Below are 18,198 nucleotides of genomic sequence, written 5' to 3'. Positions count from 1 at the left end.
AGAAGGGTCCAGAGACACAGCAGCCCTGGGAGTGAGATTGACTCACAATGCACTCATAGCTCAGGGGTTTTGCTAAAGCTGCTCTCCATAATATCCTCCCCACTTCTCTATTTGGTGACATTAATTTGGAGTCTGGCTCAGGAGCCCGCAGTGTCATTCCTCTTTTAGGGAGAAATGGTGCATCATTTTTATCACCACTCTATACTTCTGGTCGACCATCTCCAAGTTTTTCATTCTTCTTCTCAATGATCTCTGGACTCTGAAGAGAGTGGAGTTCAGAAGTGAGGACAGAAGCTAAGTAGTTACTTATTCAGTCATTAGAGAGCATTTATTCACTTAGCTATTCAACAAAACAATACATAGCTACAAATTGAGATATGTTGGTTTGATAGGATAGTTTATGACAAGGGATGGAATCTTACCTAAAATAATGAGGTGAAATTTGAAAAATAAAAAGAAACAGAATCATCCATATTGGAAAGAATGCATTATAAATATATTATTGTTTATGAATTATACAATTGCTTAGACGTTTAAAATAATTAGAAAAGTTTTTTGCCAGGCAGATGGCTTCAAATTAATTTAATAAAAACTAGATCCTTTTGCTGGGCATGGTGGTGCACGCCTGTAATCCCAGCACTCAGGAGGCTGAGGCAGGAGGATCGTTGTGAGTTCGAGACCGGCCTGAGCTACATAGTGAGTTCCAGGTCAGTCTCAACTACATAGTGGGACCCTGTCTCAAAAAAACAAAAACAAACAAAAAAACTAGAGCCTTTCTCAAAAATCAGCAATAACCAGGTAGTATGTTACAATGCCTTGGAGGGTTTTAGGCAAGAAGGTGACATGATTGGTTTTATATTTTATAAATATAACTAAGAAATAGACTGTAAAGAGTGCTAAGGGAAATCATCTCACAGTTATGGAGGCCAGAATTCCATGGTCAAGGTGCCCGAAAATCTGGTGCCAGGTGGCTTTTACTATTCTTAGGACATGGCGGACACCGTTCTTACTGCATTGAGACACTACTCTTATGGCCTCACTTAACTTTAATTACTTTCCTAAACAATTTGTCTCTGAATATAGTGGCACTGGGAGTTAGGGCTAGGACACATGGACGTGGTGGGGCACAGTTCTGTGCATAGCAGGGGCTCATGCAAGAGGCTTGCATTGCCCCCCTGTCCTGGCTGCTGGTCTGAAATCAAGGTCTGTTCCATCTAAGAGTTTCAGGAGAATCTGTGTTTTGCTTCTCCCCGAGTTGTGGTTTGGAACTGACACCTACCCCCAAAGCCTCAGAGGTATTTGGAGGTGGGGCTTTTGGAAGGGGATTGGATCATAGTTTGCTATACTCATGAGTGGATTCATAGATGAATCCGTGGCTGAGTGTGCTGTTTGCAAGTAAGGCCTGGTTGGAAGACGGGGGTCACTAGGGCTGTGACCTGAAACATGCAGCTCCCTGCCGGGCTCCTCCCTTCCTCCCTGCCTCCTGGCTGCTATGAACTGAGAGTCCTCTTCTGTGCTAGATCTTGCCACCATGCCTTGGAGCCAGCAGACCAAGAACTGTAACCATGAGCCAAAACCAATCTCTTCTGCTTTAGGGTATGTGTGTCGGGTATTGTGTCGAAGCGATGGGGAAGTGATGAAGACACACCCACAATTCTTAAATTTTAAATTGTGCACTCTTCTCAGTGGCATGATGAAATCTCAAAGGTGAAACCTGCCAAAGATAAGACTCATTCCTTTATCCTTTGTTCAGTGTATCCACGCTGTATACCCCACCTGCCCATTAATCACTTAGAATTAGCACATTGGTCAGCACATTGACTGCTGTGGTATCTCCATATGTATAGTTTGATACTGTATCAGTCCATTTTCTATTGCTATTAACAAAATGACAATGTTGAAAAAGTTATAAAGAATTTTACAGAAAGGCAGTATCTTAGAATCCTAGAGTAGAGAAGCGGTTACAGGCAAAAGAAGGAGTTGGCTGGTGAGTAGACATTGCTGAGAGGCAGAGTAAGACAAGGGTAGAGAGATACATAGAGAAATTTGTACCCTGGAGGTTGTCGCCCATTGTGATCAGAGGGATTTCAGTTGAGCAGTAGCTGCTGTGGCTGCACTCAACTGTGTTGATGGGTGTACTAGGAAGAGACAGGAAGTGGAGACATTGGGACATTCATTGAGGCTGGAGAGAGAAGGGAGTGTGATACATTGGGCCCTGAACACAGATGAAGTCATGAGTCTTGAAAGGAGACATTTGCCATCATAACTTGAGGAAAGCTTGAACACAGAGGAAGTCAGAGGAAGACCTGGTGATGGGATGATGCATGAACTTCTATTGCATAGCTTCTGATTACTAAATTGAGGATGGGCCAATGAAGCAGGAGCAAATGGGGAAGACATGGGAGCCCAGGGAGAGAGTCACTCAGTGGTCTCAGATTGTAAATGGAAAGACCCAAAGTGCTGAGCAGGAAGGAGTGCTGAGGTGAGGTTGAAGATCATGAATTGCCCAGATTGTGTGACCTCCTTTAGCAGCAGGGAGATGCATAAGCACAGACCCAGAGTACAGATAGTTGGCTTCATCTAGAGTTTGTCATTCAGTGGTCACCTAGGCAATGAGGAGGAGTGATTCTGTGATGGACCATGGACCCGAGGGCAGAGGCGGGTAGAAAAGGGAAATTTATCAGGAAGTTGACTATGAGTTGGACTGAAAGCTTGAGACTAGTACTCCATCTGGCATAGGGCTTGACCCAGTGTAAGCTCTCAAGAAGTGTTCAGCAGTTACTGGGGACCACTGGGGAGATGCAATACTGTAATCACTCACAAGGGGGCAAAAGACTACAAGAAATGGGTCTGGCCACGCCCCCACCTAGACTGGGACTGGGCTCCCAAACTCCAGGGGCCCTCTTGACTGCTCTGAGCATTCCTAGCAGGTCAAGGTGCAGGATGCTGCCTGCTGAGCTGGAGCTTCTGTAGGTTCCACCAACTGGCCGCTGGTGGGATGTGTGGGGCAAGGACGGAAGGAGCCATGAACCTCAAGACAGATAAAGGGACCTCTTTCATTGACACTCATCCTGCTCCTTGTTTGGGTGCTAGTTACTGCATCCCTGAGCCGCCAGAGGAAACAGACTTCAGGTACTCCTGGACACCATAAAGTATGGGAAACTGGTGCCAAGAAACTCAACCCACACACTGGTCCCACAAAGCCTCTTCCCTGAGACTGGTACTATGATATGTAGGCTCACAGGCTGGCCCAGAGCCCTAATAAAGGTGTTTGTACCAAATGAGGGATCTGGAAAGGCTCCAGTGAAGGGTGCCCATTCATCAACAGATCTTCTCTGATGCCTTCTATGTGCCTGGCCTGAGTCCTACCTGGAGCAGAAGACAGTGTAGACTAGACAGGCCTCTGCTCCAGCGTGCATTCTCCATCCATCCACACTTCCTCTGCTCCCTCCAGTGTGTCAGCAGAGAAGACAGACACTTAGGTCCCAGGTGACAGATGAGAGAACAATATCTGAAAATTAGCTTGAGTGACTTGAGACGATGAAGTGGCTGTCTTTACATCAGTTAAAGGAGGTGATCAGTATCCTGAGAAAGGACCAGGAGAGAAGATCCAACTGAGCCAGGAGAAGACGGGCAGGTGATGAAAACCAAGAGGGGCTGGTCTGCGCAATACACTCCCCCTTGCGGGGATCAGGCAACCCTGTGTTTTCACTGGAGCTTGAGAGGAGGTGATGGGGCTCAGAATGGCATGAAGACAGACTGGTATTGTTTTCTCATCCATTCATTGCTTTCTAATCCAGGAGCGCTCCAGATTCTAACCCCAGCCCCAAGCATGTGCCTCATCCTTGCTCCACAAGCCAGGGAGAGGGGAGATGTGGTGAGGTAAAGCCATTAGTAGGAGGTGGCAGGAAGCAGCCTCCAATTGAACATCTGGCCACATCCGTAAAGGCAGTGGTGGACACTGCCTGCTGGCAGGTGGGGGAAACAGAATAGAAGAGTAGCACGAAACGTGGCTGTCCCATCCCCTGCCTGGGTCTTCTGCCTCCCACAGGCAGCCCTCTGTGAAGGAAGCCACAGGCCAGCCTTCCTGCAGAACAGATGCTTGTAAATCACCTCATTCCCTGCCGAAGCCACTCCCCAGCCTGGGAAATTAAATTCACAGCCCCTCTCCCACCTACCCACTCCACAGGCTGAAACTTAGATCACACAGACGCTTGAACAAGCTGCTCTGAATACTGCAATCTATCTGTCCTGTCAGCCGACCTTTGACTCCGCATTTGACATGTTTTGATTCTGCAGGGTTGTGGGTTTTGTTTCATCAACAAGGGTGACTGTGTAGTTAATTACCCTTTGACTCTTGGGGTCAAGGCCTCCATCTGGGCAGGAAGCATCCAGGGCTCCAGAAGTTTCAGGCCTCTTGGTATTTAACTGTCACTGTCAATTGGCCCTCTTCTCCCATCACCATCTCCATGAAGGAGTCCAGGGCTGTGGTGGCCACAAAGGGGATGGCAGGGTCCGACTGCTTCTGACTTGTGGGCTGCACTGTGCATCTCACAGAGCAAACCCTGCCGTTTCATCTACCAAGCTCCCTCACCTGGCACTTCTGACTGCAGGCTGCACCAGCCAGTCCCTCAGAGCAACAAGGTGGAGGCAGCGTCCTAGGAAGCATTGCCGGGTTACTGCCTGATGTTCACAAGGTGAAGAAGGGTTATCCCAGCAAACACAGGAGGAAGCCCTTCCTGGAACCTTGGAGCTTTGCTGTTGCTGGTAGTGATGGTGGTGACCCTTTGGGTCCCGGGGACTGCCTGGCATCTCCCAGTTGCTGGCAGTTGTCCATGCCCGGGACCTGGTTCCCCAGTTGATCTCACCTGCTTGAGCAGCTGGTGCTTCTCATGAAATACACTCCTGGTGACTGCTGGGGGCCAAGGCTGTGAAAATGCACACTGGAACATTATGGAAAGGAAGGAGAGCTCCCTTCTGCCAGTGCCTGGGTGGTGGGGCTGAGCTGCCAACAAGAAAACCATGAGCAGAGCAGGGGGCTGACCCAGCTGTCCCGCATGGGGAGCAGAGGCTGGAGATGCCGAGACATGAAGGAGCGCATTCTGGGGTTGGGGACAGGGGACAGTCCCTGAGGGCAGAAAGGCCCAGCACTTGTAAGGGACTTAATGGTCCAGGAGAGTGGAGGGCAGCCAGGCTGGATGGGTGAACTTGCATTTGACAAGGAATGCAGAACCTTTCACGGGGTCTCGCTTACAGATTCTGCTGGAAAGATGGACACCGCAGTCATTCTCTGAGCCCAGTGGCATCTGGCCCTTCCTCCCACCGCCCCACCCCACCCCCACCATTTCCTTCTCAGTGGTTTGGCACCTGGGCCCCAGGTGTCCCAAGGCTGGCTAGCTTCCCTTTCACTGTCCCTGAGATGCACTGGGACAGTCACTCACGATGTCACACTGGGCCATGCTGAGGTACAAATGGAGTCAGGCCAGACACAGCCAGCAGATTCAGTAAGGCTCTCTCCCTTATGGTAAACTGGGTTTGGAAATCAGAATGCTAATGAATGTTTGAGGCCAAACACTTGAATGTTCAGCCCGCATGGCTCGTTCTGTGTGGTACAGAGACTGGCACTGGTCTTGGTGGCTGCATCCACAAGCTCCGCCATGTGCGGCACCTGAGGCACCTGTCCAGTGCTTGGCCCCCTGGGCTGCATAGAACACGGCTCCTGTGCTTTCCCGGGCTGGTGTGTCCCATGCAGCTTCATGCTGGGGGTGGGGTGCAATGGAGTCCTGCGGGGCAACCCTGGGGGTAGAGTGTGAATTGTCCCAGCTGGGGGCTGCCCTGCTGGCATCACTGCAGGGGTGTGGGGGTGGGAATCGCAAGAGAGGAGGCGTTCCCAGACCCACTGTGATGGTGCCTTGTCCCTACCAATGAGTCTCAATGGTCTGGTCCCTTTGCGCCTCCGCTGCCCCATACAAGGGGAAGCTCATGTGGGCTGAGCACAGAATGATGAAGGAAGTGCGTGGCAAAGCCAGGAGACCCTTGTGTCCCAAACCAGGTGCTCAGGACATGTGGCAGAAGGCCGGCTACCATCCTGGAACTACCCAGGAAGGATGCTGCCACCAGGAAGAGCCACATGCTGAAGGCTGGGGGACCTGGGGGCTCCTGGGAGCAAGGCCTGCTCCATGTACAGGTTCCCCCTCCCACCTCTTCCTGGGGTCTGCCTGGCCTTGGACTTTTCCCTGGCTCACACCTGAGAAACTCCAGAGCAAAGATGGGTGAGTTTGCTTGAGTTGGGAGACTAGCATACGAGGCTGGTGAGAGGACACAGGACAGAAATCACTTGTCCTAAAGGAGTTCAGGTGTTATGCTCTGCATCCATTTGAAGATGTCACTGGTTGAAGATTTAGCTCAGTGGTGCCACCCCTGCCTCTCAAGGGCAAGGACCCGAGTTAGACTCCTGATAACGCCCCCCCCCCAAAAAAAAGAAAGAAGGAAAGAAATTAAGGCCTTACATTTGAAGATGTCACTGGTGAAATGAGGGTCTGAGCACACCTGTGAACAGAGCCCCTCATGCTCACGTGACCTCTCTGTGTGCACCCAAGAGGCCTGTGAGGCAGGAGCCATCTCTCTGCTGTCTAATCTTTTAGAAGGGCACTAATTCCATGATAAGGGCCCCACCCTTGTGACCTCATCTCATCTCAAATGTTTCCCAAAGGCCTGCTCCCCACATACATCACACTGGGAGATCTTCATTATAGGAACGGGGGGCCACACAAAGGTTCAGTCCTGACCACCATGGCAAATATGACACTGTATGAGGAAGGTCAGCCTGCTCCTGCGGGGTGAGGCCTACCATATCCCCTTTATGTTACTTGCCACGTGAGACTGAGGGTCTCCTTTGCCTTCTTCCAGCAAGGGGTCTAAGACCTTTCGAGAGATACAGGCAAATTCTAGCAAGGCTATGGAAGCCCCCACATCCCCAGCACAGTGTGGACAGCCGGGATGGTGCTCTACTTGGTGTCTGAAAGGCAGGAAAAAATCATCCTTCTTCCAGGGAGGATGGCCAGGAATGAAAACACTACAGACAGGAGACAGAACTCACAGGCAAAGGGGGTGAGTGAAATGTGGGTCTCCTGCCCTCAGGGGCCGGGACGGGGCCAGCACACCTGAGTGACGCAGCCCCTGGCCTCTGCAAGTATGGCACAGGTGTGACCAAGACGCCGAGGGGAGCAGGTCCTCTGGGAGATGTCAGAGGGACTCTAGCTGGGACTCCGGCTCAGTCAATAGCATTCCTGGGATCTCAAAGTCAGTCGTAGTAAATTCAGACAGAGTTGCAGCAAACGAAAATGTTTATTCAGCAACGAAGCTATAATCAACTCCCAAGCAATTTTTGTTGGGATTCTAAGTCTGCACAGTTGGAGACCCATTCCTGTTCAGTTTCCCTAAGGCTAACACTGAACACTTCTTACTAGAATGAAACCACTCTGGCAATTTTTGTTGGCATAAAAATGGCATTCGAACTTGGAAACACTGCAGCCAGCCTGCCAGTGGAAGCTGGGTGTGGCAGGCAGGGGAAAGCAGTTAGCAAACTAGGTATCAAAGGCAGCTTCCGCAGCACCATTTCCCATAAACAGGCTATGTTTAACAAACAAGGGCAAAAACAACTTCTGGGGGAAGGGAAATGTTTACCCTGCCCGGACACCAAGGGGCAGAGCCAGGGCCCCCAGGCACCCCCTTCCTCTCATGGCTTGGGAGGAGGGCTCTGCTGGCGCTGCAGACTCAAGCTGTACTGCTCCAAAGGGATGAAGTGTCTCCTGGGATGGTTGTTAGAAGAGGCCTGGGCACCTGCAGAGTTGTCAGGTGCTTCTTCCTGCTGGGAAAAGAGGACCAGGTGAAGTGTCTGGCTGGAGCTGGCAACCTCAAGGTGCTGGGGGAAGGGGGAGCAGGAGGATAGGCTCCTCCGTCCCGTCTCTCCCCACCAGCAGCAGCCCAAACCTGCCCGGTCTGTGCCCACCCTCCCCTACCCAGTCTCTCCACAGCTGCAACCCAGGGCTCTGGACTCAGCCGCTTCCACAATGACCCTGATTCGCAGCTATTTGACCCATTTTAAAGAAGTAGCACAGGCTGAAGTGTGCAGAACGACAGGCAGAAAGACAACCTCCTGGCACCCCACGTTCTCAACTTCTCCCTGCTTAGCTCGCTCCTACTCTGACCCCCAGAGCCCCTTGGAAGATGATCAGTCTTAAAACCAGGCATGGGGAAGGGTCCTGTCCAAGTGTGGTTTGGCCATGGAACCACTGACCCTTCTGGCCTCTTCCTGTGCTTCGTCACTCTAAAGGACCCACTTTCTGGTGGCCATGGTGGCTGGGCTATGAGGATGGGTATGTGAAAACATTCGTACCTTCAGCTGTTAAAGTGGCTAAGCTCGAGTTTTCCTTTCGTTCACTGTTTATGTATCTTTGTTTTGTTGTGCTTGTTGCTGTTGTGTGTGGGGGGATTACACTATTCTAATGCCAGGGTGAAAACACCTTTGGAAGTGATGTTTCTCGGTCAGGTGGAATGTGTGAGGTCCGCACAGCACCTGTGAGGAGATTCCTGGGAGCAAAACCTGGTATTATTGCCACTGACCCAGCTCCCATGCTGGAAAGCGGCCACTGCAGGCTTCCAGCATACATCTGTCCCACCTGATACAAAGCCCCCAGAGATGTACCAAGCACACTCAACAGAGGGGCCTTTGGTGCCTGCTTTTGGTTGTTTGTTTCCAATTTGAGGAATTACAGCCATACAAGGCTCTAGATTTTGTAGCAGAACTGAAGATCCACAAAGGCAGGAAGGGGGCTGGGCTTGTGCAAGAAGACCAGCATTGAAATCTCTGCCTACCTGGTTCACTCTACTCAGGGGCACTTTTTTTTTTTTAGTCAGGATCTAGTCATGTAGCTCAGGATGGCCTTGACCTCACTTGTAGACAAGGCTGGCCTCAAATTTATGGCAATCCTCCTGCCTCAGCTTCCTGAGTGCTGGGATGACAGGCATGCGCCACCATGCCCAGCCCATCAGGGAGCATATTTTCAAGAGTGGTTCAGAAGTCAGATTCTGCAGAGCCCCACTATGGCAGCCCAGTTTTTTGGAGGTCTGCGGAGAACAGGTGCACTCAGCAGCGAGTGTCGCTGTCATGTGAGTCACTGCTCTTCTGTGCACTCAGCTCCAGAGTCTGGATTTCACACACAGAGCGCATTCCTAGGGTGTACATAAGGGGAAGAGAATGAATCCCTCCTGACCTAGGCTGGAGGCAAAGGAGAAGGCAATAGCTTACCGGCTGCAAGGCGGCCTAGTCACCAGAGCTCTGGTCACTGGCAGACCAAGTGTCCAGCTCCAGGAAGACGTCCTGTGAGTTTGAGGACTCTAGCCACACCTGTATGAAGCCCTTGGTGCAGTCAGATGGAGGAATAGGCGACTTCGATAAGGGGGTGGAAACTGACTCAGAACTATTTCCCGATGATGTGGCTGCAACCATGCAGGCCCCCTGTTGTTCTTCAGGATGAATACTGCAAGAGAAGAAAGCTGACAGTGACAGGGGTCTCGGAGTACCGGCCCTCAGTAGGTGCACAAGGCACACTGTTCTGGGTGTAAACACAGCGAGTGTGGGTGCTGAGAGGCATTGCCACTGCTTGTCTCGCTGCTGGTTTATTTGGTTTGTGTTTGTGTTTTTGCTTTCTGCTTTGCTTTTAGTTTGTTGGCTTTATTTCTGTTGCACAAATGGTCCTGCTTCTGTCGTGACTGCGCTCTCCACGGCCAGTTCCAGCCAGCTCACCTGCCTCAGGATCCCTGAGGGTGCTGAGGGCTGAGCAGAGAGCACAAAGCTGACTTCCTAACTTCCAATCCTGCGCTATCCCCACAGCCGAAAGCCAGGACAACCTCAGGACCCATACAGGTTTCAGAGCCCTGTCCCAGCTCAGGGAGGTTCCGCCAATCAGCCCAGTTGGAAAGCATGGCACTCACTAACTCTGCACTGGGCTCGCTGCTGTGTCTACAGAAGGCCCAGGGAGCTTTGGGAGACAGTGGAGAAGCCAGCATTCGATATTTATTGGGCCCTAATTATGTGCTGAGCAATTCTCTGATTGCTGGGCAGAACCTTCTTTTTCTGGCGCTTGGAGCTAATGAGTGTGTGTATTTTCTGTTTGTTTTTTTTCGGTACTGGGGATTGAACTAGGGACCTTGTGCTTACGAGGCAGGTGGTGGCACCACTGGGCTACATCCCCAGCCTGGAGCCAGTGACTGTTATGTTGAGCAGAAACATGGATGTGTCTGCACACTGCCGCACAGCACTTAGGCTTTGTGAACAGCTTTTTGCTCCCACCAGCCTCACACGTGTCGTCACTGCTACGGAGCGCCTCAACCATCATCTACTGTCATCCCCAGTTCAAGGGGAGCTGGACAGTGGGCCTGAAAGCCCAGTCGACTATGACCACTCGACAGCTGCCCTGCACACACCCTGTGCCCAGATGAATCAAGTGAAGGGATTTCAAAGTCTGTGTGCTAGCTCCCTGGCTGGGAGCTCCCATATCTGGTGCTTTTCTTGTAAGAGCTCCTCTGGTCTACGCACGAATGCTTAGTCAGATGCCACTGGTGGGCACAGGGAAAGAGGAGTTAACAGCCAGCTGCTACTCAGAAGAGGGCTGTTGGCAGCCCATGGCCAAGTCATTCATGAATGATCTCAGGCCTGCTGTCCAGCCATGAGGGAAAACAGAAAACCAGCCCCTTGCCATGTTCCCCACACCTCTTACCTGGGACTCCCTTCTCCCTGGTCCTTGGAGTCTTTATCGCGAATGCTGCTAGAGGGTTGTTGCTCAGCTCTCATTTGAAGAGGTGAAACTCTGGACTGGACCTGCACAGATACAACAAGTTTACTGTGGAAAGGCAGAGGAGTGCCGGCTGGCTCTGCACATGTGCTTGCACCATCTGGCTTCCTGCAGTGACACCATTCCAACAGGTGCAGCTGCTCTTGTACCTGTTGTTGCTGCAGCTGCTGCTCTTGTCTCTGCTCTTCCTCAGGCACCTGCTTCTGGAGCATCTGTGGCTCCTCTCGCTGCGGCATCTTTGGCTTCTCCTGCTGCTGCAGCTGCAGCTCTTCCTGCTGCCCCATCTTTGGCTCCTCTTCCTGCTGCTGCACCTGCAGCTCTTCCTGCTGCCCCATCTTTGGCTTCTCCTGCTGCTGCAGCTGCAGCTCTTCCTGCTGTGTCATCTTTGGCTCCTCTTCCTGCTGCTGTATCTGCAGCTCTTCCTGCTTCCCCATCTTTGGCTCCTCTTCCTGCTGCTGTACCTGCAGCTCTTCCTGCTTCCCCATCTTTGGCTCCTCTTCCTGCTGCTGTATCTGCAGCTCTTCCTGCTGTGTCATCTTTGGCTCCTCTTCCTGCTGCTGCAGCTGCAGCTCTTCCTGCTGTGTCATCTTTGGCTCCTCTTCCTGCTCCTGTACCTGCAGCTCTTCCTGCTGCATCATCTTTGGCTCCTCTTCCTGCTGCTGTATCTGCAGCTCTTCCTGCTGTGTCATCTTTGGCTCCTCTTCCTGCTCCTGTACCTGCAGCTCTTCCTGCTGCGTCATCTTTGGCTCCTCTTCCTGCTGCTGTATCTGTGGCTCCAGCTCCTGCAGGTACTACGACATCAAAGACAAAATATCAAAAAGCCTCCCAGGAAGGTATTCACCACTCACTCCAGTGCTACTTTCCAAGAGCAGAAAGCAGCAGGCATCCTGCCTCTGGGTGACTGCACCAGCTGCCTTGCTGCTTTGGGGGCACTCACTGCCACCATGCTCATGCCTTGGTGCACAGGAACACGTATATCACATGGGACTCACCACTCTCTCTCCCGAGTAAACAGACTGCAGCCTGCTGGGCAGCCAGGGCCCCCTCAGGTGAGTCCAAGCCCTCACACAAGTCACATGTCCAGTTGGTCACCCAGCTCCAACAGCCCCCCATACCTGGATGAAGGTGTCAGAAAAGTCCTCAAGCCTCTCAGGGAATATGCCAAGTTGGGATGCAGTGCAGAAGCGTTTGGTGTCCCTGCCATCTGAGGGGGAACGCTTCACTTTCCCGGGGGATTGCTTCCTGGATGTCTTCTTCATAGGCCAGAGGTCAGGACGGCTAAGCACATGGCTCAATGTAGCTGGCTGCACCTGTCAGGATACAGTATCACACAGGACTTATTGCTGACCCTCCCCCCAAGACACCAGCCTGAGGGTGGAGCAGGACTGCCTAAAGGAAGTCCCTAGGAAGCCTGGTGGTATATGAGCCATTCTAGCCACTGCCAAGGCCTGGTGAGCATCTCAGCTCCTGCAGCCAGGAACCAAATGGCAAAACTGCAAGGACTTGCTGTAGGCAGTACTAGACCACCCTAACTCCTTGAGAGGTGCCAGGGTCCCTCTCTCCTCCTCATTCTCCTGAAAGCTAGATTCCCACATTATCAGAAGCTGCTCCTTTATCATTTCTGGTGCATTTTGCTGGCTTCTGAGGTCAGCCTGCTCCTGAGTGCTCTCTTCTAGCTGCTTCCTAAGCCTGGGGTCAAGAAAAAGCCAGCAAGAAGGCTCTGGGGGGGTCACTCAAGGCTCAGAGAGTGGGGGCCTCAAACGACCCAAGGCAGAGGACATGGAAAGGAAGGGACACATTTGAGAAATGAAGAAAGTGGGTCTGACTTCACAGCTTACTGACAGAGGTAGGCAGGAAAGAGACGGGATTCTTGGAAAAGAAATGACAAGGCTGGAAGTGCAGGGCCGGGAAACAACTTCTGATTTCCCTGAACTATGCTCTGTATACAAATGAGAGAGAGAGCCACAGACCTGATCCACAAAGAACCTACAGTGCTAATGATGGGGAAAAGGTACACACATGTGCGTGTTCTGAGACCAAAATTGAAGACTGTGATAGCACACAGTGGTCCTTTAGTGCATTTTAGCTCTTTATGATTAATGTAAGTACACAGCAAAGGGGGCATGAGAGGGAGAGGGAGGGAGGGGGAGGGGAGAGAAGGGGGAGAACCATATGAATTTATTTGGATTAAAATCATATGTTTGTAGCAGCATAAATTATAATAGCTACATATTGGAAGCAGCCTATACGCCCATCAACCAATGAATGGATAAAATATGCAGTGTTTACACACAGTAGAGCACTGCTCTGCCAGAAAGGTAACTTTGAGTGATCTGTTCGAAAATGGATGCACTTTTAATGCTGAGTAAAATAAATCTGAAACAGAAGCTTAAATAGCACATGGTTTCTCTTGTGTGAGGGACACAAAGCAGAGCAAAATAAAAATGGAAGACACGAAATAGGGTGATAAACTTTGTGAAGATTCGAAGGGAATCTGGGGATGGGAGGAGAGGGGAAATGCAAGTAAAAAGGATAAGACAGAATGTGTATGGACCAATTCTATGTGATGAATGTAATTGTTATGTATTGCACACATACCCTGGTAAAAAGTTTGAAAACTTTCCCACTTGCCTGCCCCTGTCTTTTGCTATATACTATACATCTCTTTCCATAAGAAAACACATACTGATTAGAGCCCCTCTCCCTCTCCCCTACCTGTCTCTGTCTCTGTCTCAATTCAAGACTAGAAGAAACCAACTTTTTTTTCATTTAGTAATTTAACATGCCTATATATTTTTTTCTCATTGAGTTTATTGCTACATTTTAGGTATACAGTACAGTTATATTCATCATTGGGATCTTGTAGCTTTTAGAAGAAACCAACTTTACAGGAAGGAAGCATTTGTGCTGCCCTTGGAAAACGAGCTACCAAGTCTTGACTCTAAGCCTTCCAGGAAGAAGAGAAGCTCATCTTGCTGGAGGTGCCCTAACCCAGCTGGGCAGGGCGAGTCTTGCCAAGAGGCGTACTCAAAGTCATCTGAAAGAGGTCCGCTCTGCAGCTTCTGTTCTCAGCCCTAGTTTGGCCTTCTCAGTCATGAGCATGCCTGCACTTTAACTATTTGTATAAGACTGCCCTGTCCCTCTTAGTTTTTCCCTTCTCTAGTGTCTTTAACTACTGACCACACAGTGGTTCTATCCCCTTCCCCAGCCTGGTGTCCTTTCTGGGTACATTCCAGGTGGCCATTACCTGGCACTGCACACACAGGCAAATGATTCATGCCTGGTTATTTTGGCATTTTTAAATAAAGGCGACACTGAAAGTTTAATTACAAATAGATCCAAAAGAGAAGAAAACTTGTGAGTGGTGAAAAGAGAACCAAAACTTCTGAGTACAATAAGGACATAAATAAGGACAGAATGGATTCCCATGGAAATATCCTTTTAAATAGTTCAAGGAACTTTCACAGGATGGCAGGAAGATCTTTCCATGATGGAGAAACTGCTGGGCATGGTGGCACATGCTTGCATTCTTAGCTATTTGAGAGGCTGATGACAAGTTTGAGGTCAGCCTTAATCGCTTAGCAAGATCCTGTCTAAAGATTTAGAAAAAATGAAAAGAGCTGTAGATGCAGCTCGGGGATCCTTGGATTCAAATCCCAGCATTACACACACACACACACACACACACCCACACACACACACACACACACAAGACGCAGCTCAAATCCCAGCATTACACACACACACACACACACACACACACACACACACACACACACACAGATGAGGTTGCTCTGGGCAACTAGAGATGGAGTGACGCACATCTGGCTGAGTAATCCATGCCAGGACTCCATGTAACTGGCCATGAACTCCCTTCCTTGGCTGCCAGCCCTGGTTTGAACAGTCCCATGTGACATGAAGATGAGTGTCCAAATGTGTGACCATGTAGAGGAGATGCAAAATAGTTACCCATCTGTTAGAAATAGGATGTGGGCCATGCACTGATGTTAACCCTTGGAGCCTGCAAACTCCAACAATGAATTGCTCCCTGTTCTGACCTAGAACAAACCCCTTGGGCCAGCCCACCTTGTGGTGTGTATATGTCAGAGGGGTCAGCATGGATAGGCAGGGGACTGTCTTCCCTTGAGGTGCTTACCAGCCCCTCATAAGTGATGAGGAGCGGGGCTCTAAAAATCCTGCCTTTTCACAGCAATTGGGCTTCCTATTCAGGTCAGACCTTTTCAGAGGCATCAGATGTCCTCGTGTAGTTCACATGAAGAAGAGAACAGGGCTTTGGTCTCACTTACAGAACCTCTGACCTTCCTGTGTGCAAAGGGCCCCCTGTGTTCTCAGCTGCGTGTGAAAATCCATTCCATAAGGAATAGTGACAGTTGTTAAACTAAAGAGCAGGTTTTCTGCAAAGAAAACTGGACACACAAAGGGCATTTCGGGGCTTTGCAAGGCCAGCGGCCCAGATGAGTATATGGGGCCAGACTATGAAGTACCTGAGTGCGGCGTCTGGTAGCCACTCCAGAGGAGGGGCGGTCCTCCTGCACCACCGGTTCCATCAGCTCCTCTGGCACCACTGGCTCCATCTTGACCTTGTGCACCATGGGCTCCAGCGGGGCTTCCTGCACCACGGGTTCCCCCCAATGCATCGTATCCTCAGATTCCCTTAGGTAGCTGGAGTCCACTACAAACTCCATGTCAACTGGGTCCTGACATCTCCTCGCATCCATACTACTTTCATATGTAAAGGCATGAAAGGTTGTAGCTGAGGAGAAAATCACAGTGGAGTTCATAATTAGACAGCAGAAGTTCCAATGTTATTAAAGAGACTATATAACAAGACAGACAGTACAGATACACTTCCCATTAAGGACAAGGCTGCCAGGTACCAGGAACCATTCAGAACAGTACTTCAAAAATCATTTACATTTGAAAATGAAGAAAAAGGAGGATAAGTTTGAATTTGCCTCTGCCCATCTCCTAGCTTATGCTGGTGCCAGGTATGAATGTTGTTTCCTTTGAAAGTTCATCTGCCTCGGTGGCACCTTCCAACTGAATGAACCAAAGGAAACCTAGTCGTAGGCCATTTCTGAACAACTGGGGTCCCCAGAATACAGGACCGCAGAAGTATGCAAAGTGCCCAAGGAGGTGTTGCGATGTGACTTTGCTTTAAAAGCTCTGAAAAGCACCGCAGACAATGTTGGTTGTGGAGTCATTTTGGAAAACAGTTTAACAATTTCTAAAAAAAAAAAAAAAAGTGAGCCAGAAGTCCTATGGCTAGGAAATTACCCAAGTGAAATGAAAACATATTGACACAAAATCTCTACACTAATGCTCATAGTGACTCTATTCATAATCACCCTAAACTCAGAAACAACCCAAATGTCCTTCCACAGGTGGTACCTTCATCAAGTGCAGTGCTACTCAGCAACAACAGAATGAATCATTGATTTGTGTAACACGGATGAAATCTTCCTTGCATTTTGCTAAGGGAAAGATGCTAGATCGAAAAGGAGAGACATCAGGCCTGCGGATGTAGCTCAGTGGTACTATGCTTGCCTAGCATGCAAGGCCTTGGGTCTGATCCTCAGAACTGGAAAAAAAAAAGACTAGCCATTGTACAGATTGTGTATGTAACATTTTGGGTAAGGAAACGTGAAGAGATGAAATATAGATTAATGGCTGTCATATGAGGGGGCACAAGAAAAGTACAGGGAAAGTGCTCAGAGGAGTTGGGAGTGATGGAGCTGCGATGTTTGGTTCTGTGGTGCTGACACATGATGCTTGCCTTTGCCAAAACCCACAGGAATGCGCATCCTAAAGGATGAATTATTTTAAGTACAGATTTTTAAATGAATGAGGTTAGACTGAACACTGTGACAAATGAACCCAACTGCATTACAGAGCAGTGACACATTCATACCAAAAAGAGTGAGGACCAAGGGAGCCAACCTAGGGAACTCAAAATTGGTGGGATGCCAGTGCTGTGAGGCCACAGATAAAAGAGAACTACACATATGGATTAGCTCTAGGTGGTAAACTTCTTGCCTGCAAGGGTGTGGGTTATCAATTGTGAAAGAATTTTTTATACATTTTATGCACTGAATAAATCAATAAATATATTACAGATAGTGAGAATTAGATTTCTCACTGTCAACCGTAGATACTGAAAATAAGCATAATGAAAAGGTTAAAGTAGATGCTGTCATGCTGGATCAGAGTAGGAGGAATCAGCACATTCTTGTTATTTATTTGTTTGTTTGTTTATTTATTTATTGGTAGTGGGGATTGAACTCAGGTCCTTGAACTTACGAAGCAGGCGGCAGAACCACTGAGCTAAATCCCCGGCCCTACATTCTTGTTATTTTTAAAGAAGGGGGAGGAGAGTGTGCACGTGCGTGGGTCCGCATGTATCCGTGTCTTTCCTAGCTCTGTTTTCTGAGGTGGGACAGATGCAGTGACACACCTGTAGCAGTGAAGACCCCGGGTACCCAGACCTTTATTTCCAACTACCATTCTCCAAATAAACAAGCTAAGGTTCCTTAGAGAAGAGGTCTATTTCAGTGACCTCGAACGAGTCAATATAATCAAGAAGAGAGGAAGAAAAGACATTGGCTGGATGGTAGGACAAGGGAGCCAGTCAAAATGAACTTCCATGAGACAAAGCAGGGACTATCTGGGAAAAAAATGATAACACTGGAGTACAAGCTAAATAATAAAAATTACACATGAATCCATGCTGATATAAATAAGTAAATGAGCTAATGAAAAACAAAGCAAAGAAACATTTTCTTCCAGGATCCTACAAAAAACAAATATATATACAGAATGAAAGAAATAAAATGGTCCTTAGAATGTCACAGAACGAAGTGCGGCAGATGAGTTCCACCGATGATACTAAAGTGGAAAGCCCCAGGAGAAACAGGATATATGTATGTTTTCAAGGTAGATGCCTTTAAACCTTCAGCAAGTACAAAGGGACAAGAGTAACTTGGCAATAAAGACACCTAGCCAAAACCACCTAAGCCAAGCAATCAAGCTGACATTCTGGGTAATAAGCCAAGCACTGAGGAGGCTGTATCACTGCTGTGCTGTTCTTTCCCAAAGACACTATTATGGCTTGTGTTTGGATGTCCCCAAAGTCTCATGCTTTTCAGAGGTGGCTGAATCTGGAGTGTGTGATGCTGGGAATGATTTATGGTGCAATGTTAGGAGTAAGGATGTGAGTGCTATCTTACCTAGGGCAGATAGCCTGGGTTCAATATAAGAGACAGGGAGAGGCATGTCTGATCCCTTTCTTGCTTTACCACCTTTTTTTTTTTTTTTTTTTTTT

At 49.2% G+C, this 18,198-nt stretch overlaps 1 protein-coding gene across 1 annotated transcript in view; it reads right to left on the bottom strand.

The window, feature by feature from the left end:
• Positions 1-7,337: 7,337 nt before the first annotated feature.
• Positions 7,338-18,198, bottom strand: part of Pasd1 (PAS domain containing repressor 1) — a 93,182-nt gene continuing 82,321 nt past the window's right edge. Inside the window, exons 13-18 of the mRNA XM_010639746.1 lie at positions 15,362-15,630; positions 11,972-12,166; positions 11,006-11,647; positions 10,782-10,882; positions 9,311-9,542; positions 7,338-7,870 (exon numbers count right to left, since the gene is read on the bottom strand). Coding sequence (XP_010638048.1) covers positions 9,326-9,542; positions 10,782-10,882; positions 11,006-11,647; positions 11,972-12,166; positions 15,362-15,630 — 1,424 coding nt within the window. The 3' untranslated portion in view covers positions 7,338-7,870; positions 9,311-9,325. The remainder of the gene's footprint in view (positions 7,871-9,310; positions 9,543-10,781; positions 10,883-11,005; positions 11,648-11,971; positions 12,167-15,361; positions 15,631-18,198) is intronic.

Source organism: Fukomys damarensis, unplaced genomic scaffold (assembly GCF_012274545.1).
Source record: "Fukomys damarensis isolate Sample0158 unplaced genomic scaffold, DMR_v1.0_HiC HiC_scaffold_39, whole genome shotgun sequence".
In the NCBI taxonomy this organism is placed as follows: Eukaryota; Metazoa; Chordata; class Mammalia; order Rodentia; family Bathyergidae; genus Fukomys; species Fukomys damarensis.
This window is presented reverse-complemented; position numbering and strand designations above follow the sequence as displayed.